Below are 25,328 nucleotides of genomic sequence, written 5' to 3'. Positions count from 1 at the left end.
TGGCGATAATAATGAAGGAGAATGCAAAAGTGTACGTGTCTACGTCAATCCAAGGGCGCGTACCAAAACCCTCAAATGCAATCTCAAACTCGAGATGATGTTCTGCCTGAATGAACATGAATGCAAAGAATGGGTTTAACATTGTGTATTGAGCAAAGAAGAGTTTTCTACCCTGTATCGTTTTGACAATATTTGGAAGATGTTCGTCATTGTTCATGGATTTACAAATCTTTCCAACTCCCAAGGAATTTCAGAGATGACTTCATGAGGCACTTGAAAGGGGCCAGTGTCGTGGTGGATAATACAGGATCCTAATCAGAAACCAGATGTCCCATTGAAGAATTGCCAATAAAAAGAATACAACTCACGGCACTAGGGACTTTAGTTCAATTCTGGCCTCGGGTCACTCACTGTCTGTGTGGAGTTTGCACATTCTCCCATGTCTGAGTGGGTTTTCTCCGGGTTCTCTGGTTTCCTCCCACAGTCCAAAGATGTGCAGGTTAGGTGGATGGGCCTTGCTAAATTCACCCTAGTGTCGGGGGATTAGCAGGGTAAATATGTGGAGTTATGGGAATAGGGCCTGGGTGGGATTGTGGTCGGTGCAGACTCAATGGGCTGAATGGCCTCCTTCTGCACTGTAGAGAATCTATGATCCTATGAACTAAACAAGGGTAATATGAAGTTTTAAGGATAGGATGCAATATATTTGGGTAAACGTCTGATTATGAAGTAAAACTAAATTCTGCTGAAGCTGAAGTAATTTCTAGTAGAAAACATTAATAAAAAGGGCAGCACGGTGGCACAGTGGTTAGCACTGCTGCCTCACAGCACCAGGGACCTGGGTTCAATTCCAGCCTTGGGTGACTGTCTGTGTGGAGTTCGCCCCGTGTCTGCGTGGGTTTTCTCCGGATGCTCCTGTTTCCTCCCACAGTCCAAAGATGTGTAGGTTATCTGGATTGACCATGCTTAATTGCCACATCATGTCCCAAGATGTGTAGATTATGGGGGTGAGTCATGGTAAATGCACAGGGTTATAGGGATAGGACAGAGGGGATGGCCTGGGTGGGATGCTCTTTCAGAGAGTTGGTACAGACTCGAAGGGCCAAATGGCCTCCTCCTGCACTGTATGGATTCTATGGCAATAAGATGCCTTTTCCTAGTAATGAAACAAGAATTTCATGGAATGAATGATTATTCTCTTCAAATTGCTTCAACATCATCGCGGGTAACTATCTACCTGACTTGTGACCTATGAAGCGAAGTTGTATTAACAAACAGACTGTAATCATAAGAAACAATTGGATGAAGTTAGAAAAATAAATTGCAAGTACCAGTGCTAAAGTACTTCAACCTCAATAACAAATGTAAGCTTTGTAATACAAGAACATAGTAGTGTAGTGGTTTTGGTACTGGACTAACAGTCTTCAGTTTAAATCCCACCACACTATGTTGTGATAATTTGATCCAATAAATCTGGAATTTGAGAGCTCGTACCAGATAAAGGAAGATTGACCATAAAGGCCACTGAAATGACTTATTCATCGTCTCCAAGGATATCCTTTCGCATGATCCAGTCTTCATGTCATTGGTTCTTAGCAATTGTTTTACAGCTGTTGTAAAGTTCATGGTGAGTTTCATTGTAAAATCGATTAGTTACAAAACAACTCTATTGCTACATAGAGATAAGCAACATATGCAGCCCTGTTGCCTTTGCATACATTTCACAAATCTATTTTTGGAAGTGCTCAAGAAAGTCAACTTCTGATCTCAGTAGAGTGAAGTCAGAGATGTTCGACCCCAAAGAAGCCAAACAGATGCAGTTCTACAGGTAAATGATCAAACTCCGAGCAAGAAGAAATTATCAACATTTAGTTAATCATAGAGTCCGTACAGTGCAGAAGGAGGCTATTCAGCCCATCAAGCCTCTAACGGAGTATTTTATCCAGGCCCTAACCCTGTAACTCCACATATTTACCCCATTAATCCCCCTAACCGACATGTCTTGGGACACCAAGGGACAATTTAGCATGGACAATCCACCTAACCTGCACATTTTTGGACTGTGGGAGGAAACCGGAGCACCCGGAGGAAACCCCCGCCCCCAGACACAGGGAGTACGTGCAAACTCCGCACAGATAGTCACCCAAGGCTGGAATCAAACCTGGACTCCTGGCACTGTGAGGCAGCAGTGCTAACCACTGTGCCACATGTGCTGCCCTAAAGAAAAACAGAAATGGATAACAGTACAAGTACAACAGCAAGAGGTCATCCAATCATGCCACATCAGAACTAAAGATAAGAAAGTTTTTTAGGTGGAACCAGAGAACCAAATAAAAAGCAAGGCCATCATTTATGGAGATACCGGAGACCTGGCTGTTTACTCCATCACTTCGTTACTTAATCCAAAGCAAGCAGACTGGCTGAGATTTTCCAGACTTGGACCCTTTTAGTGGTTTATTCTCCAGTAAGTGGAATCGGCTGCCGTCAGTGGTGGTGGAGGCAAATTCAATAGGGTCTTTTAAGAGACTCCTGGATGAGTACATGGGACTTAATAGGATGGAGGGTTATAGGTAAGCATAAAAGGTAGGGATATGTTCGGCACAACTTGTGGGGCCGAAGAGCCTGTTTTGTGCTGTAGTTTTTCTATGTTTCTATGTTTCTAATTCACTGCTGTATATTTTCCATTCTATGCATTCGCCCGCATTCACAGCTTTCTACAGTATCTCATTTTACCATAGCAACAAAAATTCTTACACAAATCGTTTTGTGTTCCTCAAGATCACCCTCTGCTTGCTGGGAGATCACATCAAAATTCCGAGTTAGTTTTTGAAGAAAATGATTTTAACGTTAAAAGAGAACTAATATATTCTTAGTGTAATTCCTTCCTCCTCCCCTCCTGCAGTAACCATTATTCGGGTAACCTGACATCAGATTGTTGTTATAGCAACAGGAAATTATGAGACTGGTCCCTGTTCTCTGATTGCTCAGATGCCCTATTGGGCCTGTTAGGAGTTGGCGACTGATTCTGAATTTTTATCTATAATCAGACATCAACTCCCAGCATGCCTACCAGACTTGACATAGGCATAAAAAATGTACCACATGGATATTTTAAAGTCAATTTTAACATAAATTGTCTGTCATCATTTCAGAGGTACACGAGATCATTTTCAGTTTCACTAGCCGGGCAGTAATTTGGTAGGGAATATATATATATATACCCCGTTTGTTTTTATTCATTCATGGGACATGGGTGTCGCTGGCTGCACCATAATTTATTGCCCATCCCTAGTTGCCTGAGGGCAGTTGAGAGTCAACCACATTGCTGTGGCTCTGGAGTCACATGTAGGCCAGACCAGGTAAGGACAGCAGATTTCCTTCCCTAAAGGGCATTATTTGATTTGATTTGATTTATTATTGTCACATGCATTAATATACAGTGAAAAATATGGTTTCTTGCACGCTATACAGACAAAGCATACCGTACATAGAGAAGGAAAGGAGAGAGTGTGCAGAATGCAGTGTTGCCATCATAGCTAGATTGTAGAGAAAGATCAACTTAATGCAAGGTAGGTCCATTTAAAAGTCTGATGGCGGAGGGAAGGAGCTAAACCAGATGGGCTTTTCGGACAATTGACCATCATCAGTAGATTCTTAATTCCAGATTTTTTTTTAATGAATTCAAATTCCAATTCAATTCCCTTCCCACCTTGGCAGGATTTGAACCTGGGTCCCCAGAAAATTCGCTGAGTTTCTGGATTAAAAGTCGAGCTATAACACCACTAGGCCATCACCTCCCACTCCATTTTGTTCTATTCAAGGTGCCCATTAGGCAATCAAAAATTATCCTAATTTCTTTGCTTATCTTGTTTGTCGTTTGAGGCCAAGATGACCATGTGTGTGCCAGCCGGGGTGTTTGGTCAGGTGGCGATGAGTTCTTGCATGACGACTAAGGCTGACCTGTGCTGGAAAGGTTCTGCTGAAAATAGGACAGGATACCGCAAATGCCTGAGTAGCTTTTACTTACACACAGTTGTTAAGAAGTGGACAGCAGAATGTCCATTGTGCTATTTCAGCGAGGATGAAATTAAGTATAACCAGTGGACAGGTAAGCAGTGCAGACTGCTTATGATGTCTCTTGAAGTTGCTGTATCATGAACCTCTCTCAGCTGCCAAAATGTATTGCTTATATCCTTTTTGATATTCTGTGCCAGACTCGAGTGAAATGCTGCAAAGGAAGTTTTCTGATCTGCCCTTGTAATGCTCAGTTTCGTAGGTTACTAAAGGATAAGCACCATCATTCCCCTTTGTGTTTCCAAATAGTGGGAGGTAACAAATTTCCCATGAATTTACTGACATTCTCATTAAGTGAAAGTGGAGGGGGTAAAAGGGATAAAGGAATATAATGGGAAGTGGGAATTTGAAGGGTGGCACGGCACAGTAATTAGCACTGCCGCCTCAAAGCGCCAGAGACCCGGGTTCAATTCAAACCTCGAGTGACTGTCCGTGTGGAGTTTGCACGTTCTCTTTGTGTTTGCGTGAGTTTCCTCCGGATGCTCTGCTTTCCGCCCACAGTCCAAAGATGTGCAGGTTAGGTGGATTGGACATGGTAAATTGCATTTAGTGTAGGTTAAGGGAAATTATAGAATTCCTACAGTGCAGAAGGAGGCCATTTGGCCCATCGAGTCTGCACCAACCACAATCCCACCCAGGCCCTATCCCCATAACCCCATGCATTTACTCTAGCTAGTCCCCCTGACAGTAAGGGGCAATTTAGCATGGCCAGTCCACCTAATCCGGCACATCTTTGGAATGTGGGAGGAAACTGGAGCACCCAGAGGAAACCCACGCAGACATGGGGAGAATGTGCAAACTCCACACAGACAGTGACCCAAGCCAGGAATCGAACCCAGGTCCCTGGTGCTGCGAGGCAGTAGTGCTAACCACTGTGCCACCATGCCACTGATTCGTGGGGTAAATACTTGAGGTTATGGGAATGGGGTGGGCCTGGATGAGATGCTCTTTCAGAGAGTCGGTGCAGACTCGATGGGCCAAATGGCACTGTAGGGATTCTGTGAAATTACTTATAAAAACTAAGAACTGATACAGGTATCTCTAAGCTTCAGGGATAGCCAGGGGCGTTCACAGAGAATGGGCAGGAGGTGAGCCTGGAATAGGAAGAATAATCTTAGACACACAGAACACGCAGGAGAAATTGATCTGGGAGCTGCGGATGGATGACAGGTACATCTCAGAAAATTGAAGGAAAGCCAATGACGTGGAGAAGATGTGTGAATGTCCACAAAAACAAAGCTACACTAAGATTCCAGTGAGATAGAACAAGCGAGTCAGAGATTATCCTGAATCTGTGGATTGTGTGGGGACAAGGGAATATTACTCCATCGAGGCTGTGTTATTTTTCAGAATTGCGGTACCTTTGGCAACAAGACTGAGGCAGAAACGATGATTTCTTTTGCATTTTAATAAGTAAATATTACTCTGAAAAGGGTGATGTGACATGACAAATTTTGCTTTGTAATAACACAGTAGTTGTTCAGCGCCTCTGCATCAGTACCCTGTGAAAGACAAGGCAAGTTGCCAAAATAAATAGTGTAGTCTAGACCGAAACTAAGATAAGCTTTTTTCTCGATTGTATATATATTCATTAAAGCCCTGATGTTATCTGCATTCAGACGAAACTAATGAATTTGTATATTTTGCTATCATAACTGAGACTCTCACCCATATATTTTCAATTTATTTCGGAAGGATGTATAATTCCATTAGAATAGCAGCAGCAATTTTATGTGAATATGAACATTAACATTAATATAACTATGGTGAAATTTTACTGGTCATATAAATTTCTATTCCTGCATATATTTTCTGACCTTTTAAACATTTTTGAAAAATTACTTCATATTTTATGTTTGCCTTTTAAATATAAAGTTCCTTCTCTCGTCCTCTTCCCCCTCCATGGAGTTCCCAGCTTGGCTAAAATTCTAAAGAAGGTGGAAGACTAGGTGCAAGGTTAGAGTTCGATTTAGCCTGATAGCCTTAGGTTCAACTCTTTCCCTGTTGATTTCCTCAGGAATCTTAAAAGCCTGACACTGATGTCAGCAATGCATGGATGGAGCTCACTTTATATAGAAGTGACACTTGCCCACAAACTTTCAATGGAAGGAGCAGTTATTAGAGATTGAATTTTGTGGGGAAAGTGGGGTAATACTTGAATTCCCACAGAAGTCAGTTTCAAACCAACTGACTTTTTTTTAAAAAGGCTGTCCCGCACCAATAACATGCTGGGGGCAACCTAATCGAGCAGAGGGTGGGACTTGGTGCCTCTCAGTGGGAGGAAGTCCGGCCCTCAGGAGCTGCCGATCAATCTGCTCAAGCCATCCCAGCGGCACCAGCACTCAGTCGTAGGCACTGCTGAGACTGTGCACAGGACCCGGACGGTATGGCGGCACAGTGGTTAGCACTGCTTCCTCACAGCACGAGGGACCCGGGTTCGATTCCCAGCTTGGGTCACCGTCTGTGCGGAGCCTGCACTTTCTCCCCGTGTCTGTGTGGGTTTCCACCGGGTGCTCCGGTTTCCTCCCGCAGTCCGAAAGACATGCTGGTTAGGGTGCATTGGCCGTGCTAAATTCTCCCTCAGTGTAACCCGAACAGGCACCAGAGTGTGGTGACCAGGGAATTTTCACATTAACTTCATCGCGGTGTTATTGTAAGCCGACTTGTGACACGAATAAATGTAAACGTTAAAAACAAGAAGGCAATCTTATCATGGAAGCCGACCGTGGATCATGGACTAAGTAAGAAGGGATCGAGTGGACAGAAGTGCCTCCAATGTGCACAATGCACCCACCGCCCCCGCCCCCCCCCCCCCGCCCCCCCCCCCGCCCCCCGCCCCTTAAAGGCTCTGTAAAATCCAGCCCGACAAATCTAAAGCTGCACAGCATCTTCCCAAGGGAACAAGGGACCTCGAACCTGTGTACGCAGGCCAAGCTTGTGTCTCATTAACCATTGAGATTGAAGAACCCTCGGTGAGATAAGCCCTCTTAACAGACAGTGCACATTCGACTAGTTAATTCAATGCTAATTCAGTGCCAATTCATGAATAGAAAATGAAATAAAGGGGGCGATCTCTCATTCCGACCTGCTACTTTTTAGACGGATCGGGCCAGGAGATTCGGGGGTGGTCTATTGGGGGCGGGGCTTAGAGGGCGGGGCCTAGGGGGCGATCGGCGGGGGTCGGGGGTCCCGCTGCCATTCTGCCATTTGGATCAATCGGGGCTGGAGGGAAGCCAGCGATCGGGGCGGATGGGGGTGAGGAGGGGGGAAGGGGGTGGTGGAGGGGGGGGGTGGAGGGGGGGGATGGGGGGGAGGGGGGGCGGGGGGGTTGGTCTGCCAGGGAGGTGGGGTCTGCCTCCCATGGTGGGAGGTCAGCCGGGGGGGGTAGGTCTGCCTCCCGTGGGGAGTAGGGGGGTTCTGCCTGGGTGGGGGGATCGTCACTTCTGTGGGGGGCGAGTCTGGAGATCAGGGCATTCCTGAACGGGGTGGGGAGGGCTGCACCAGAATGCTTGTGGAGGCCGCAATTGGGCCATCGGGGGTGCTGGAGGGGCTGCAATGCGGGGATCCCAGGCCGGCCAGCGATTGAGCTGGCCAGCAAACGGGAGGCTGGCAGTTCGGGGCCACTGCGCGTGTGCAGATTTCTGGAGCTGTCAGACTCCAGCCGAACTTTTCATGATATTCACGACTGCGACCTCTACGGTGCACAGAGTGCGGGAGATTCGAATCTGAAGTCCCATTGAAAAAACAATCGTGATTTACACCATTTTTCCCACGAATTCAGCACTTAGAACTTTTTTGGGAAGCGTCACCCCCAAAATGTGGAATGAAAGCTGGAATTAAAAAAGAGAGCGAGGTTTAAAAATTACTATTTTGTAAAATCAACGAAAACAATTAAAATCTGAAGGAATAAGATATCACACCTGTAAAAATTATCTTTTGGTGCCAGCTAGATTGTTTGGCAGGCAATTAAACATTATCACAACCGTTAACAATTCACTTACACTTGAATGGAGAAGCCCCAACATTTTCCCATATGTTTACATACACATATCAGGCAATTGCATGCATTTGAATTTTAAGTTTCTGAGTGAGATACCGTTATAGTGAGGTTTCCAGAGGACCATGGCAACTTTTATAGCCACTTCCTAATTTCTGCATTTCAACATGTCAGTACAGTAAATCCGATTTACTCCTCAGTAACAATGAAGCTGATTCACTCACCATTATTTGTACTGCAAAATGGAGCAATTCATTTTCTGTTTATTTATTCGTGTCATAAGTAGGCTTACATTAACACTGCAGTAAAGTTACTATGAAAATCTCCTAGTTGCCACATTCTGGCACCTGTTCGGGTAGACTGAGGGAGAATTTAGCATGGCCCATGCACCTAACCCAGCACGTCTTTCGGACTATGGGAGGAAACCGGAGCACCCGGAGGAAACCCAGACAGACACGGGGAGAATGTGCAGACTCTGCACAGACAGTGACTCAAGCCGGGAATCAAACTTGAGTCCCTGGCACTGTGAGGCAGCAGTGCTAACCACTGTGTCACCGTGCCGCCCACTCGTGTTACCGGTTTGATATTTTAAAGAAAAGATTCTTAACATGCACTTAATTGGGAACGTTTGTGGGATTTTGACCAATTAGCCACTGTAGCTACAGGCCATTAACAAGGTTCCTGACAATCTTCTACTAGTTAAGGCAGCAAATAGTTTTGGCCAATAGGTTCACTGTAACATTGGGACTAGCAACTGATTAACCTTGTTATTTTGGAAATTGTTCTTCAGGGAAAGCCCCTCATTTTCTCCGGCTTCAGAACGTGGAAGTGAACGCAGGACAAAATGCCACCTTTCAGTGTATTGCTGGTGGGAAGTGGTCCCAGCATGACAAGTTATGGTTGCAGGTTTGTACTTGGGTTTTACTTCAGATTTTTAAAAAATCGATCTCCTTTCTCAGATGTTTAAATTGTACTGCACTTCAAACAACTACCTGTGGGACCTGGAAAGGAGGCACGTAACAGCGTTGTCTCTTTGTGCTATTTCTCATTTGCTTTGTTCTTTTCTGTGAGGACCTGTCTAAGCATCAAAGGGCTATAGTTCAGTAAGCAGCACCATTAGATCTTCCGCCATGTTGAAAAATATATGTTTTTTTTCCAATTGCTCAACGAGGAAGAACGGTACCTTGGCTTTTGTCCCTAATGCACCAATTTGACAAATGTACTTTCTGTGGTGAATTGGTGACAAAATAAGGTCCTTCTGCTTTTCAAAGGATTTTTCTTCTATCCCACTGAGGTGCAGAATCAGAGGTCCTTTTGGAGTTGGGGGTGGAATTAACCTTGATGGGAATCAGAGACCTTGGGCCAAAACAGAAAATGCTGGAAAATCTCAGCATGTTTGACAGCAACTGTGGACAGAGAATCGAGCCAACGTTAGGAGTTGGGATGACCCTTCATCAGAGCTGACCTGAGGCCTGTTGGGGAAGATTGGCAGCCTGCAAGAGTTGGGGGTGGGTAGAGGTGGGAGTTGGGGGGCACTGAGAGACTGAATCAGAGATCTAGTTTGGGTGGAGCATGTGATAGTCCAAAGGGGCATCCTGCATTCAGAATAGCCAACTTGGGAATGATTATCATTCTTCTGTCAATATAGAATACTTTTCAAATGAAGCAGCCCCTACTTCAATTAAATTAAAACTAATTTGTTTCAGTTTTTTACCCACCTCGTCATTGTCGAAGGGAATGAACTCTTATCAGAATGTGCATCATTTCAAGAGTAAATTCTTTAACTTAAATTCTTAAGACAAATACAAGTTTTCAGACCATTTTTTTAAAATCATGATTTTCTTTAGGTGGAATATCAATGCAGCTGAGCAGGTAAAGAAAAAGGAACAATGCTGTCAGATTCTGACTCAAAACCTTTCACTGGAATTCTGGATTTCACATGAATGTTTCTAAACCCCAGATTCAAAGAGCACACTTTGAAATCTTCTCAAACACAAGGCTTTCTCTCAGATAACTTCACCAAGGATCCATATCCAGAATGTCAAACTCTTCGTTCAATATTTCCCTGCCCGGAATTGCCATGTGCATTCAGCTTTCCATGTAATCTTCTCAGTTACCTAGCCACGCCCAATAGAATACCACTGTTTTGCAAGCTGTATTAAGGTGTCACCAACCCTGAGGATCACTCAGGTATCTTCCTCTTCACTAGTTGACCTCTCCAGGTCTGCACCTTGCAGTTCTGTCTTTAACTTGGAGCCTCTCTTACTGCTCCTTTCTTTAACTTCGGTGAACAGTACCTTGTTCAGATTTCAGTTCTTTGACCCTTTGACTTCAGTCTTCATGGGACTCGCCTCTTTTCATTCCCTGGTCTCAGTGATTATCCATTATTTAGCTTCTGGGACTTGCTTTATGCCCCTTTCTCTATTGTTCTGCCTATACTGACAGCTTCTGTGAAAAGTTTCTTGCGACTGGGTGACCTGCTTCCAGACTGAAAATCTAACTGCTTCTGCTTTTCAGTGTGGGTTACTGTTGCTAAGCAACAGCTTAAAATTTTTTAAAGCATGTAATTGCTTTTACTTCATAAACCCTTATTTCCAATGCAGGCAAAGTTTAAAGTGAAATTAAAACCTATAGATGTACAGGCACCTTTGTTTAACATGAAGCTAATTAAAGTTTTAACCCTTTCTTAGCTCACAAGTATAGAAACACAATTTAAGCTTAAACTTAAACTGATACTGTATTTCTAATGCTCAAAATACAAGTATAGATTGTTTAAGCTATCTCTGCTTCCTAACATTATGCATAACTATTTTCATGTGCTTTGTCTTAATGAATGAATCCACAAAGTGGTTACCCAATTGTTAATGAGTAATAGCTGCCTTGTGTCTTGTACTGTCAATAAGCCCAAAGTGTTACATTATAAAAACATGAGAGCTCCCTGTTTGACTGGAAGTCAAGTCTCTCAATCTATCTTTGGTTCAGGAACAACCCATAATATCACATGCGACCTTCTGGCTCACTCTCTCTTGGTTGTTAAGGCAAGTAAAAGTTTTGCTCAAGGTCTCTTGATTTTCTTCCCGACCATTTCAAAAATTTAGTCAATGGCCATCCATTAAAAAAAACTCCAGCTATGACATTCAAGCCGTGTATTGGGTCAAAGGGTCTGTTCTTACCCAGGTTCACTGAATTTCTGCATGCTTTATAATATGCAAAGGATTTTATCTGCACTCGTTATAATTTCTCACTGGATCTGGTCATTATTTTTAATAACCTTTCAAGATGAACGTGTGTCCAATATGTATCAACTCAGCTAATTGGATATCTTCAGTAAAACTTAACACATCTTTCCAAGAGTAAACCCTTAAAAATTCCAACCCTCAACCATGCAGAGAAAGTGCAGTGGAAGTTTTTTTCTGTCTATGCAAAGGTCAAAATGAATTGTGGTCTTTTATGCAGAGTTGCATTGAGTTACTGCATCCTTTTGCAGCAAAAGATAATCATGTGATAATTGTGTTTCATCAGATGGCTTCACACCGATAGTCTAAGTGCAGCCTAAATCCAAAAGGAGGCTCTGTCCTGGTATTCTGATATCAGAATATAAAAAGAGCCATGATTTTAACTGCCTCCGACCTCTATAATTCTCTCCCTACATTTCTTCATCTCTCTAACTCACCATCTGCTCCTTTAAGACATTTCTTAAAACCTATATCTTTGACCAAGCATTTGGTCATCTGTCCTAATTGCTCCTGTTAAGCAGCTTGCCATGATTTATGACAGTAAGAAAGTTAAATAAATGGAGACCATAGGTGTGGATTCCCTGATTTCAGCTCAGGCCCGACTCCTGATTCTGGCTATACTCGCATTATATCTGTCTGGGGATGGATGGCCGACTGGTATTACTGCTAGACTATTAATTCAGAAACTCAGCTAATATTCTGGGAACCCTAATTATTTGAATTAAATTTTAAAAAATCTGGAATCTACAGATGACCATGAAACCATTGTCGATTGTCGGAAAAAAACCATCTGGTTCGCTCATGTCCTTTAGGGAAGGAAATCTGCCATCCTTACCTGATCTGGCCTACACCTGACTCCGGAGCCACAGCAATGTGGTTGACTTTCAACTGCCCTGCAAGGGCAACTAGGAATGGGCAATAAATGCTGGCCAGCCAGTGATGCCCATGTCCCATGAATTAATTTTTAAAAATATTAAAGTGGAGCAACCCAATTTGTTACCGTTAAAGTGTAAGTGCTTTGAGGCTGACAGTTATGTGTGTTTTTTAATCTAGTTGATTTATGTTCCAGTTTTTAAAGTTATTTGTTTTGCATTTACATGTTTTCAAAGTCTCTTTAAGTTCAAAAGGGAAAAATCATACCTATGGGAAGAACCTATGAAAATATCTATGAAAACCTTTTGAATTTTGAACAATGACTTTCTTTAGAATGACCATTAAAGCAGGTCACAATGAGAGAAAATGTGACATGGAGCTATTACTATTGTTCAAATCATTTCCACATTTCTTAATGCTTAAAGTTTGTTTTTATTACTGTCACAAGTAGGCTTACATTAACACCACAATGAAGTTACTGTGAAAATCCTCTGGTCGCCACACCCTGGCACCTATTCGGGTACACTGAGGGAGAATTTAGCATGGCCAATGCACTTAACCAGCACATCTTTCAGACTGTGGGAGGAAACTGGAGCACCCGGAATAAACCCATGCAGACTTGGGGAGAATGTGCAGACTCCGTATAGACAGTGACCCAAGTCAGGAATCAAACCCGGGTCCCCTGGCGCTGTGAGGCAGCAGTGCTAACCACTGTGCCACCGTACTTATGGATATTAAGAGTAATTTAATCACTCTAAAACATTGGAATAATAGATAATGGGACATTATGACTCACACAAGGAACTAGGTGACATTGTAAACTCATAAACGTTTACTAATAGGCTAATTTTACAGCCTTCTATTCAAATAGTTTCCATTTATTTAACAGTTGGAAACATGTGTTTTCTTGGTATAAAATTTCAAACTATAATTCAATACACTTTACTGCGATAAGTATTGTAGTAATATTGTGATAAATTCTTGTTTATTTCCATGTATGTGGTGCATCTTTATTTATGCATTACTTTCCACCCACAGTCTTGTATGTTGACACATAAATCATTTTTATATTTGGTGGTGGCAATCAGATTTGAATTAAAATCTTATATTTTTCACGTTGATACACAAAAATATCTAATCTTCACGGGTAGGCCTGTTAATATTGAAATTGAAAGATTAATTGGAAAATAATATATATTTCCCCGTAGCTGCAGGGTGCTTTCAAGTCCATTATATGTTTGACAGCTGACAGACTGCACCACCTTCTCAGGTGATATATCGGGAACACTATTAAAGATGCTCATAGCCGCTACGCGTTTAGAGAATAATAGTTAATTAAAGCAAAATGGTTATGTTGAGTAAACACCGTGGTACAATTTATTACAACGAAATGGAGAACAGTTCACTGTAGTGACTTATTACTTGGAAGCTATCATGAGGAAACACATTTCATAGCCTGTCCACAATTTTGCAATTAGCTCGGGATAAATAAGTAGAAGCCATTTGAACAGTTTTACAAATGTACATACTTTCACAAAGTTAATGGTGAATAACTAAAAACTGTCTTTGTCAGCAGCGAAGCCCAGTGATGTTCACATAAATGATCAGAGCACTTGCTGTTTCCTCAGAAGGAACTCTTCAAAAATGCAGATATGAAAATACAACAAAACTAACTCCAACTTATAAATCAAAGAGTTTAATAAGGAAACATCATTACTCTAAACTTGAGGCCTCGCCCTGGGCCACTCCAAGCTCTACACAGGTTTCTATTTATAGTGAATCAGCTGGTCAGCTGACTATAACATCACTCTGTAATTGGTTCCATGGTTTACTGGGTCAGCTGACCTTTACATCTTGTTCCCATTGGTCACATTGCATCCAATACAAAGTTGTCACCGGTTACATTTTAACACTTGCAACTTAAAACCGCAATAAGAGATTCTGTTTATTGCATGGGCATACCAGAACTGCTTCCGACGGCACGGTGGCACAGTGATTAGCACTGCTGCCGCACAGCGCCAGGGACCCGGGTTCAATTCCCGACTTGGGTCACTGTCTGTGCGGAGTCTGCACATTCTCCGTGTCTGCCTGGGTTTCCTCCGGGTGCTCCAGTTTCCTCCCACAGTCCAAAGATGTACAGGTTAGGTGGATTGGCCATGCTAAATTGCCCCTTAGTGTCAGGGGGGGCTAGCTAGGGTAAATGCATGGGGTTATGGGGATAAGGCCTGGGTGGGATTGTGGTCGGCGCAGGCTCGATGGCCGAATGGCCTCCTTCCGCACTGTCGGATTCTATGATAATCAAGTCTATAAACTGATTTTCAAACTTTTAAGTGCGGTGCTGGTCACTGTAAACATTATATTCATGTGTGCGAAACATTTGATTTTGAGGCTGACTATGGATTTTTTTCTAAAGATTATACACTTTCTGTGGTCAACCGGGTGGAGATCAATTGTGCCACACAATAAAACAACAACAACTTTATGTTGTTGCATTCTGACGAAGGGTTCATCCAGACTCGAAACGTTGGCTCTGTTCTCTCCACAGATGCTGTCAGACCTACTGAGTTTCTCCAGCTTTTTCTGTCTTTGTTTCAGATTCCAGCATCCGTAGCATTTTGCCTTTAACAACTTTATGTCGCACCATTCATGTAAGAAATGATCCCAAGGTGCTTCATGGGAACATTGCAGAGCAAATTATGTCAGCAAGCCACAAGAAGTGTTATTAGGACAGCTTCTTCAAAGAGCATCTTATAGAAAGAAAAAGAGGCAAAGAGGCGGAGAGGGGATAAGGAAGGAAATTCCAGAGTTTACAATCTTGGCAGCTGAAGACGTGGCCCCCATGGTGGGGAAATAAAAACGGGACATAGTCAAGGGACCAGGATTAGAGAAATGCAGATATGTCAGATTGGATTGGAGGAGAATACAGATGCCATGGAGAGGATTGAAAGCAAGGATGGGAATTCTAAAATTGAGGCATTGCTTACTCAGAAGCCAATTGGTCAGCACTGGGGTGATGAGTAATTTGGACTTGGTGCAAATAAAGGCACTGGCCAGAGAATTTCAGATGACTTTGAGTTTCCAAAGTTTAGAATGTGGGAAAGCATCCAGAAGTGCATCGGAAGAGTCAAATCTAGCGGTAACAAAGGAATGGATGAAGATTCCAGTAGGCAAGCAGGGTGAGACAAGGGCAGAGTGAGGCAATATTATGAGGGCAGAAATGAGTAGTCTTACTAAGGGTCTGTGTACGTAGTCTGAAATGCATCTTGAGGTGAAATATGACACCAAGGATCTGAAGAGTTCACTTCAGCCGCAGATAGTTGCCATGTAGAGCAATGGAGTTGATGCCGAGCAAACTGAGTTTGTATTAGGAACCAAATACAACAGATTAAAAAAAACCCACCTTGCCCCATCATTCTTGCAAACGACCACTGCCATCTCCAACCACACGTTCCTTTCCAAAATCCTTGAAGGTGCCGTCACCTCGCAACTTCATAGTTATATTTCCCAGAACTCAATGTATAAATTCTCCAATCAGGTTTTTACCACAGTACCTCAAAGGGCCAAGTCACAAATGACATCCTGGGCAGGACCTTACAGTCTGGCTCATTACGAAATCGTAAAATCCCATTTGAGGTCAACGGACCTTTCCATGGTCCATCCCTCGCCTGCTCCGATTCCCGTTACGGACGGGGCGGTAAAATTTCAGCCCCTATGTCATAGTAACAAAGGTAAAATGTCTCTCCTTGTCTTTTTAGTGTGTTTGTAGCCTTTGACACAATTGCCCATAGCATCTTCCTCCAACATGTCTTCACTGTCATTCAGGCAGTGGGACTGCCTGGTTCCATTTTTATCTATAAACTCACAGCCAGAAAATCAGCTTCTGTTTCTTGTCTTCCTGCTCTCACTCACGTCTCCCTACAATGTATCCTTAGCCCTCCTACTTCTCATTATGTGCTGCTCTTTGGTGACATTATTCAAAAATTCATCATCAATTTTCATACATACACTGACGCCACCCTCACGCCCATTCTCAGCAGATGCATGATGGAGTCAGGGCTGTTGCCCCGGGCACAGATCAAAGATGGCCACAGGGAGCCACGGCAGACACAGTTAAGAAGTCCATCTTTGTTCTCCATGACTCCCCCTGTTACTTTATTAAATATTAGGCCCTTGAACCCTAAACCCTCCCTCCCACACCTCCCCAATCCCCCATCCATGGCAACTCATGCAAGCCAATACCCCCCAACCCACCCCCATGACCCCTTATAGCCCCTGACCAATTTATGCCAACTCATTAATTCATATCACTCCTTACAACCCCCATGCCAAAGTAATGCCAAATGATGCCAACTTACCCATCACCCTTTACCCTTATATCCTCCATGGCAATTCACCAGTTTTCACAGTGTACAGACCATGTTGAGATTAAATAAAATAAAGGTCTAAATATCAAAGACTGTACTAAAAGAAAGATCTCTCAAAACCCATTCAAAACATATCAATCTCTTCCAAGTACTTTCTTCCTTATAAAAGACTTGTATTCATAACCCCACATCAAAAATATTTGTCCTTTAATAATCTCTTTGAGCTGTCAGTCAGTAACTTTGATACTGCTGAGGTAATGATAGGTTGTAGAGAGCTGCCAAGCATTCAAAATTACATAACAAAACTCTTGGGATAATGTTAGCAAACACTATTTTAACTGCAAGAACATTTTTTCAATTCTCTATGATAAAGGCAGGCTATTAAATCTTTAAAAAGGATGGGGATTTCAATAAATTCATAGATTCAGTTTTATTTTGCTTCTCACTAACACAGACAGGCTGTTGAAATTTAGATAACTTCACAGCTTGATAACTCTACAGACTTTATCCGCCCACCAACAGCACTTACGTCTACTTTAAGAACTCGTAACCCCCATGCTACAAGGGTTAAGGACCTTGCTAAGGTGAAAATGGGGTGTGTTCGATCTCAGCACTTGGTTCAAAAAGCCTTGCTGAACTTGAGTTTCCCTCATGTGTGAATCATACCTGTGATGACTTCAGCCAGGCTAATGAGATTGACTTGCTGGAGAATGAACTACCTGATGAGTCCTCCCTGGTTAACTCAGGGAGCCTCATGCTGCCTATTTAAAGCAGGTGTGTCAGACTCCCAGCCTGCATTCAGCAGGGAGCAACTGGAGAGCTGGCTGTGTACAGATGTATGGTGTAAATAAAGTAACTTGGTGACGGGACTTTCGCCTCTGTGGAAATATTACAATACCTCCCCCCACCCTCCCCCTTTCCCATCCGGCGGAAATGGGATCTGTCAAAAATCTGGGATAAAACTTCGGAATCTGAGTCCTGGCACCATTTTTAAAGCTTCGCAATCTTCCCAACTCTGTGAAAATCTGTTGTCATAAAAGCCAAATGACAAGGAGAATTTTAGGTCTTATCAATGGCGGGGGGGGGGGGGGGGGGGGGGGGGGAGGATGGGATGGGGCGGGGTCAGAAATAGGTATAAAGAAATAAAGGTGAAATGACTGAAAACATAAGGAGGGCCAAATTCAGAGCACAATGTGTAGTTCTGGGTACCTCATTATAGGAAGAACATTAAACTCACATAATTATGATTAAAATCATAAAATCTGTCACCAAGATGACAACAAAGGTGGTGAATCTTACATATGAAGAAAGATTTGAATCCCGAGAGTTATTTCCACTGGAGCAGAGAAGCCAAAGAGGAAATTTAATAAAGATTTTTTGAAATTATATAGGATGTTGGCAGACTGAATAGGGAACTTATTTCCTCTGGCTGGGGAGTCAGTGGTGAAGGGTCAGCAACATAAAAGGTTTACAGAAAGAGGTTAAAATAAATTTCTTTCCCCAGAGAGACATTGAAGCATGGGAGGTTTTATTAGAGAGAATGGTTGTAACTGGAATTGTTGTTTCTTTTAAAGGGAAATTCAACAAATCTTTGAAGCAGACTACAAGTCTGTGGCAGTGGTTAGCACTGCTTCCTCACAGCGCTAGGGATCCGGGCAACTGTCTGTGTGGAGTTTGCACGTTCTCCCCGTGTCTGCGTGGGTTTCCTCCGGGTGCTCCAGTTTCTTTCCACAGTCCAAAGATGTGCAGGTTAGGCTGATTGGCCATGCTAAATTACTCCTTAGTGTCAGGGGGACTAGCAGGGTAGATGAGTGGGGTTATGGGGATTTAGTTCACATGGGCAGCATGGACGGTGCAGGCTTGGAATTTTCTTTGTTCTCGAGTCTGGGTGAGATTGTAAGGATTGTAAGCACTGTAAGGATTCTATGAGAAAAAAGAACAATAGCTTTGGACTGCCTTGAGCAAAAAGATGGCCAAAATGTGAATGGATTGATTTTGAGCTGTAAACTGGTACAGTTCTATAATCAGACACGGACCAAATGAAAAGGAAGAAACAAACACAAACTACATTGTAATGCGCTGAAATGGGATACTTCTTTAAAAATCAGAACTGTGAAGATAGTACTTGTTAACAAGCCTACAATATGGTGCATTTTCTAATTATAATGTGTTTTATTTTATACAGCAATGGAATGGAAAAGATACAGCACTAATGGTAACTAGGGTGGTTAACCATAGGCGTTTTTCTGCCACTGTCAGCGTGGCAGATACATCACAGAAGACAACAAGTAAATACAGATGTGTGATTCGATCGGAAGGAGGCTCAGGCGTGTCCAACTATGCAGAACTGATTGTGAAAGGTGAGCCATGTTCTTATGAGCCACAAGAGCACAAATTGGACAAAGGCATTGGAACACATTGCTGAAAATCCATTCGGGTCAAAGTTTTAGTGGATGGAAATGTTCATTGGCTTGGTTCAGCTCCAATATTTGCACATACATTGCATTCATATTATTGTCATTTGATAGGCAGTCACATTGCACCCAAATAATTACTGGGACAAAGATCAAAACATTTGACAGGAGCATTCATCCAAAACCATCAGGCTACTTACAGAGGAATTGTGCATTTGTGATTCTAAACAAGAACTGTCAGATCTAACTTCATGTCAGATTATTACTCTCAAATTGTCAGAGCATTCAAAGAAATACATCGCACATTGCGGGTTATCTTGAAAAATAATGGCTGACATATGACTGGCATGCATGTTGGAGTTACAGGATGTCAAGTGCCCCTTGGTTGCCCAGTTGTGCTTCTCCAATGACAGCTCGTTTTTGCTGACTGAAGGTGGTGACAAATCTTTCAAAGCGGTGTAAATATTCTGATGCAAAACTATTTACACTTCACAGTTTTTGAGAAGCTGCCTATAGGTGGAGGGGGAGTCAGCACATTCTTATAATCTGTTGTTAAATAGGTGGCTTGTGTGGTGAGTACACAGAAGCAATGGAGATTTCGTTCAATTCTCTTTTTTTGTTCATGGGATGTGAGCATTGCTGAAAAGGCCAGGGTTTATTGCCCATCTTTCATTGCCCCAGAACTGAGTGACTTGTTAGGCCATTTCGGAGAGAAGTTCAGAATCAATGACATTGCTGTGGATCTAGGGTCGCATGAAGACCAGACCAGGTGTGGACAGCGGTTTCTCCTCACCTGAACGACATTAATAAAACAGATTTTTAAAATTACTTTTTATCATAGGTACTATTAATGAAACTAGCATTTTATTCCAGATTTACTAACTCAATTTAAATTCCACCATTTGCCTTGGTGGGAGATTTGAACTCAGGTCCCCAGAGCATTTATTCAAATCTCCAGATTATTTGCCCAGTTACATTACCACTATGTTACCACCACTTATGTTACAAAGGTGTTGAAAGGAAGGGACAGCTAAATATCTTCGGATATTTTGCTGTGTAAAATGCATTATATAAATGCAAGAAGTTTTGAAGTTCTTATGAATAATTTCAACGTTATCACTATCAAACATAGCCTTACATACTTTTACATCATCACCCACACCATTTTATCACCAATTTTAGGGTAGATTGTCAGAAATATTTCACCTTAATTACGTGCGTCACTCACAATTACCTTATGGCCCTCTTGAGGATTGTTAAATCTAATCTGGCTAATTTTGCCAAAGAATCATTTCATTGATTGAGAAAACACAATCAAGGGGGAAAGTCTAAAGGAGCAGATTCTTTACTTTTCACATATCAAAAATATGTTATTCTGCTGTAACTCATGCTTATCTTGGGATCATAGAGAAACGAAAAACGAGAAAGGTATCTTGGGAAATCATGGGCGGAATTGTATGAGAATGATTCTAAGTGTCCAACTAGTGTGAAAACAGGAGAGTTGCAGTTCCGTTTTTTGGGCGAGTTTTCACGCCCAATCTTGTGCACATAGTGCATGAAAAAAATCAGCTAGATCTATTTCTAGCTGTTACAGGCAGTGGGCGGGGCTTAATTCGCCAGCCAACCTGCAGAGAGAGATATTGCACATGCACAGACCTCTGTGTGCCCCCTTGCCTGCACCGCCCTCGCCCTCGATCTCCCCGGGGGCCTCAATGTCCTCCGGTTCTACTGGCGAGGTCAACATAACTGTTCCCTGTTCAGGGAGAGCAGGTGTTTTCCTCGCTGGAGAGAACCTCTCCCGGGGAGGCCATAAAAGCAAGCAAGCCTGGACGATTCAGCATTGGCTCTGTTCCCTCCACACAGATGCTGTCAGACCTGCTGAGATTTTGCAGCATTTTATTTTTGTCTCCCCATGTCTGCATGGGTTTCCTCTGGGTGATCTGGTTTCCTCCCACAATCCGAAAGACGTGCTGGTCGGATGCATTGACCATGCTAGATTCTCCCTCAGTGTACCCAAACATGTGCCGGAGTGTGGCGACTAGGGAATTTTCACAGTAACTTCATTGCGGTGTTAATGTAAGCCTACTTGTGACACTAATAAATAAACTTAAACTTCAGGAAGAAAGCAGATAGCAACTTCCAGTGTCTGCAAATGCATAATTAAATACAGAAATCAGGAAGTTGTCCTATTTCCCTGTTCCTCCAGAAGCCAGTACCTTGCCGAGAGTCACTTCATAGAACAGAATCACAGTACAGAAAGAGACCACTCGGCCCATCGAGTCTGCACTGACCACAATCCCACCCAAGCCCTACCCCCACATCCCTGCACATTTTACCCACTAATCCCTCTAACCTACGCATCTCAGGACACTAAGGGGCAATTTTAGCATGGCCAATCAACCTAACCCACACAGCTTTGGACTGTGGAAGGAAACCGGAGCACCCGAAGGAAACCCACGCAGACACAAGGAGAATGTACAAACTCCACACAGACAGTGACCCAAGCAGGGAATCGAACCCAGGTCCCTGGAGCTGTGAAGCAGCAGTGCTAACCACTGTGCCACCGTACCGCCCTTCACTTCATTGGAGAATATGAATCACGTAAAAATGTGGCATTTGCTCACTAGATATCTCTAAACACAAACACATTAAAAAAGGTTCGGAATTCTTTTTTTCTGGCTTTAAAAATTTACTTTTACACATGTGGAATCTCAATCCTTCAGGATCTAATTGTTGTTGAAGGTTGTAGGAATAGTTCAATTAATTTTTTTCCTGCATTTCGATTCATCACATCCTTCTTTCTCTCCCTTTATTTCTCTTGTACATGATTTACATTAAGTGAAATATTTTCATTTGCACTTCTGAGCTTAAATTCTGCGGCCTAGATATTTGTACCTGTGTCAGGTGCACATACATGGGAGAATGCCCAACTCTGCTTAAACCTGACCTTTAAAAATGACTGCCTGGATGTCAGATTTTCGAACACAGCAGGGGTTGGCAGGGCATCGGGAGGGGTGGTGTTGGAATATAAGCCAAGGTGGACCACCAGTGAAGAAGTGAGAAGCTGCTGGCAGCTGAGGCAGAAGGCCTGTCTGGGGGCTCCAGCATTGTGTCTAAAGTTCAGAAATAAAGATTAAAGCATAAAACATCTTTCCAGCCTTCACCTCTCATGGCCCCTCTTCCCTACACACACTCATGTCATCCAAACCAACCAATTTCACTTCATGCCCTGTACTCACCTGCATGACCCCTCACACACTCCATGTCAAGTGAACTCCACCCACCTCCCCACAGGAGCCCTTTATAGTCCCTATGCTAACTTAGTGCCAACGCATGCTTCCTATTCAGCACCCTTTGCACTTCCACCTACCAAGCTAACTTGTGTAGTATGTAACATGAATGGACCTCAGGACCCAATGATGAGATGAGATAGAACTTTATTTTATTGAACATTGTTTAAATACTTTACAATATTACAAAAAACACTCATTTATGAAAATCCATTTTCTACATTTACATTCCTTCAATCACATAAAGTCTATCAACATCAAACATTTCATTCAAGTGCATAATCCCTGATATCAGCAAGAATTGGAATTGATAGTCCCACATCAGTGAGTGAAAACCACTTATAGCTGTCAATCAAACTGTGAAAGGGCAGGCACTTTACTGTGATAATGGATTCTTGTGAAATCAGACAGGCAACACAATCCAGTCATCAAAACCCTTAGATTTATGTTAACAGGCAGAGTGAAATAGCAAACAATTTATTTTTGTAACACTCCAGAAAATGGATGGGATTCTCCAGCCATTCATGCCAGCAGGATATTCCTGTCCTGTTGCAGTGAACGAAGATTTGGCTGAGCGCCAAATGCTCCATCCTCTCTGGCAGCGGCAGTGGGCGTGAACAGCCCGAGAATTCCGGCCATTGATTTCAAAGTTTTAAGGAACCTGACTTTTAAACGCCTACAGCGTACCTACAGCAGGTGCTCTTTACAGTTTTGATAGTTGATATTGACAGATCTGTTGACAGTTCCAATGTGCTTGATAGTAATGAGTTTATGCACTTTAAAGAAAAAACACACATTTATTTTCACCGTTAACACTTCCAATGGGAACCCTAACTATCCAAACAAATCCACCAATTTAAGACTGCTCTTACTTGGTCTAATTTGCACACTCCGGCTTTCACATTCCTGGTTTACCAACTTCCTACTTCAATGGAGACAGTGGGTGATTTAGATGGCCAACCGCCTCTGTAAGCCACCCACATGCCAAACCTTCTCTGCTCTGTAAAAGTAGGAAGTGCCATTTTCAGGGACGGACCTTCTGATTTTCATACATTTCTTCTATTTTTGCCACGGCTGAAAGCTTGCCCTGCGGGTCTCAGTGAGGAAGCTGAGGAAACACTGTTGCTTGCCTTGTTCACGCAGGTCTCGGATTCCTTCCAGAGGGTGCTGTGATGTAGCAGTTTTCCAATGATTGTAAATCACCACTCAGATGCCCACAAAACACCCAGGGAGAGCTGTGAGCAGAATGAATGGAAAGCAATGTTAATTTGCTGTTGGCCACAAAATCAATCTGAGTCAGTGGCTTCAAGCCCCACTTGGACAGTCTGAAGCATTTATCCGAGGCTGACACTTTGGTTCAATACAGAGGGGGTTTTGCATTGTCCGAGTTGCCCTCTTTTGACGAGTGGTTACAACTTTGGTCTTGTCTGCCTGAAAATCAAAGTTATCAAGGTGCTATTTGAAAAACCACAGTGGCGTTCTCCCAGCATTGTGACCAAAATTTAACCCAAAAGCCACATCGCTAAATACAGATGATCCATTTTCTTTGTCTTATTGGCTTTTTGTAGCATCTTACTGTGCCATGTTTTCTTTCAATATGATGTGGAGATGCCGGCGTTGGACTGGGATAAACACAGTAAGAAGTCTCACAACACCAGGTTAAAGTCCAACAGGTTTATTTGGTAGCAAAAGCCACCAGCTTTAGGAGCGCTGCTCGTTCGTCAGGTAAGTGGGAGTTCTGTTCACTAACAGGGCATATAAAGACACAAACTCAATTTACAAAATGATGGTTGGAATGCGAGTCTTCACAGGTAATCAAGTCTTAAAGGTACAAACAATGTGAATGGAGAGAGGGTTAAGCACAGGTTAAAGAGATGTGTATTGTCTCCAGCCGGGACAGTTAGTGAGATTTTGCAAGCCCAGGCAAGTCGTGAGCATCGTGAGGGTTACAGATAGTGTGACATGAACCCAAGATCCCGATTGAGGCTGTCCTCATGTGTGCAGAACTTGGCTATCAGTCTCTGCTCAGCGACTCTGCGTTGTCGTGTGTCGTGAAGGCTGCCTTGGAGAACGTTTACCCAAAGATCAGAGGCCGAATGCCCGTGACCGTTGAAGTGTTCCCCAACAGGAAGAGAACACTCTTGCCTGGTGATTGTCGAGCGGTGTTCATTCATCCATTGTCATAGCATCTGCATGGTCTCCCCAATTTACCATGCCTCAGGACATCCTTTCCTGCAGCGTATCAGGTCGACAACATTGGCCGAGTTGCAAGAGTATGTACCGTATACCTGGTGGATGGTGCTCTCACGTGAGATGATGGCATCCATGTCGATGATCCAGCACGTCTTGCAGAGGTTGCTGTGGCAGGGTTGTGTGCTGTCGTGGTCATTGTTCTCCTGAAGGCTGGGTAGTTTGCTGCGGACAATGGTCTGTTTGAGGTTGTGCGGTTGTTTTTAGGCAAGAAGTGGGGGTGTGGGGATGGCCTTGGCGAGATGTTCATCTTCATCAATGACATGTTGAAGGCTCCGGAGAAGATGTCGTAGCTTCTCCACTCCGGGGAAGTACTGGACGACGAAGGGTACTCTGTCCGCCATGTCCTGGGACACGGGACATGGCGGACAGATCTTGACCTTGCCTTCATGTCATAGATGGGGTTGGAATAACAGTGTTTTTGGCAGGAGAGCAAAGAAGGAATGGAGCTGTAACACTGTTAATATTTCCAACAATCTCTGCCATCATCTTGCCTGACGTAGAGTAGGAATGCAGAGAAGAACTCACTGCAATAAATTCAAATCTTCGTATATCAGCACATTCTAGCAGCCATTGAAATGCATATCCATGAATCCTAAAATCTCTACAGTGCAGAAGGAGGCCACTCAGCTCATTGAGCCTGCACTGACAACAATCCCACCCAGGCCCTATCCCCATAATCTCACGTATCTACCCTGCTAATCGCCCTGACATTAAGGGGCAATTTAGCATGGCCAATTCACCTAACATCATTGGAGTGTGGGAGGAAACCGGAGCATCCGGAGGAAACCCACACAGACACGGGGAGAATATGCAAACTCCACACAGAC

The 25,328-nt window shown here is 43.2% G+C and overlaps 1 protein-coding gene across 2 annotated transcripts in view; it reads left to right on the top strand.

Annotated features, from left to right (window-relative positions):
- The window catches only part of ptprt (protein tyrosine phosphatase receptor type T), a 999,403-nt gene that overhangs the window by 221,859 nt on the left and 752,216 nt on the right, over positions 1 to 25,328 (top strand). For both annotated transcript variants that reach the window (XM_078236146.1, XM_078236147.1), the window contains exons 4-5: positions 8,862 to 8,977; positions 18,730 to 18,904. In XM_078236146.1, the coding sequence (XP_078092272.1) occupies positions 8,862 to 8,977; positions 18,730 to 18,904 (291 nt within the window). The remainder of the gene's footprint in view (positions 1 to 8,861; positions 8,978 to 18,729; positions 18,905 to 25,328) is intronic.

Source organism: Mustelus asterias, chromosome 20, assembly GCF_964213995.1.
Source record: "Mustelus asterias chromosome 20, sMusAst1.hap1.1, whole genome shotgun sequence".
Taxonomy (NCBI): domain Eukaryota; kingdom Metazoa; phylum Chordata; class Chondrichthyes; order Carcharhiniformes; family Triakidae; genus Mustelus; species Mustelus asterias.
This window is presented reverse-complemented; position numbering and strand designations above follow the sequence as displayed.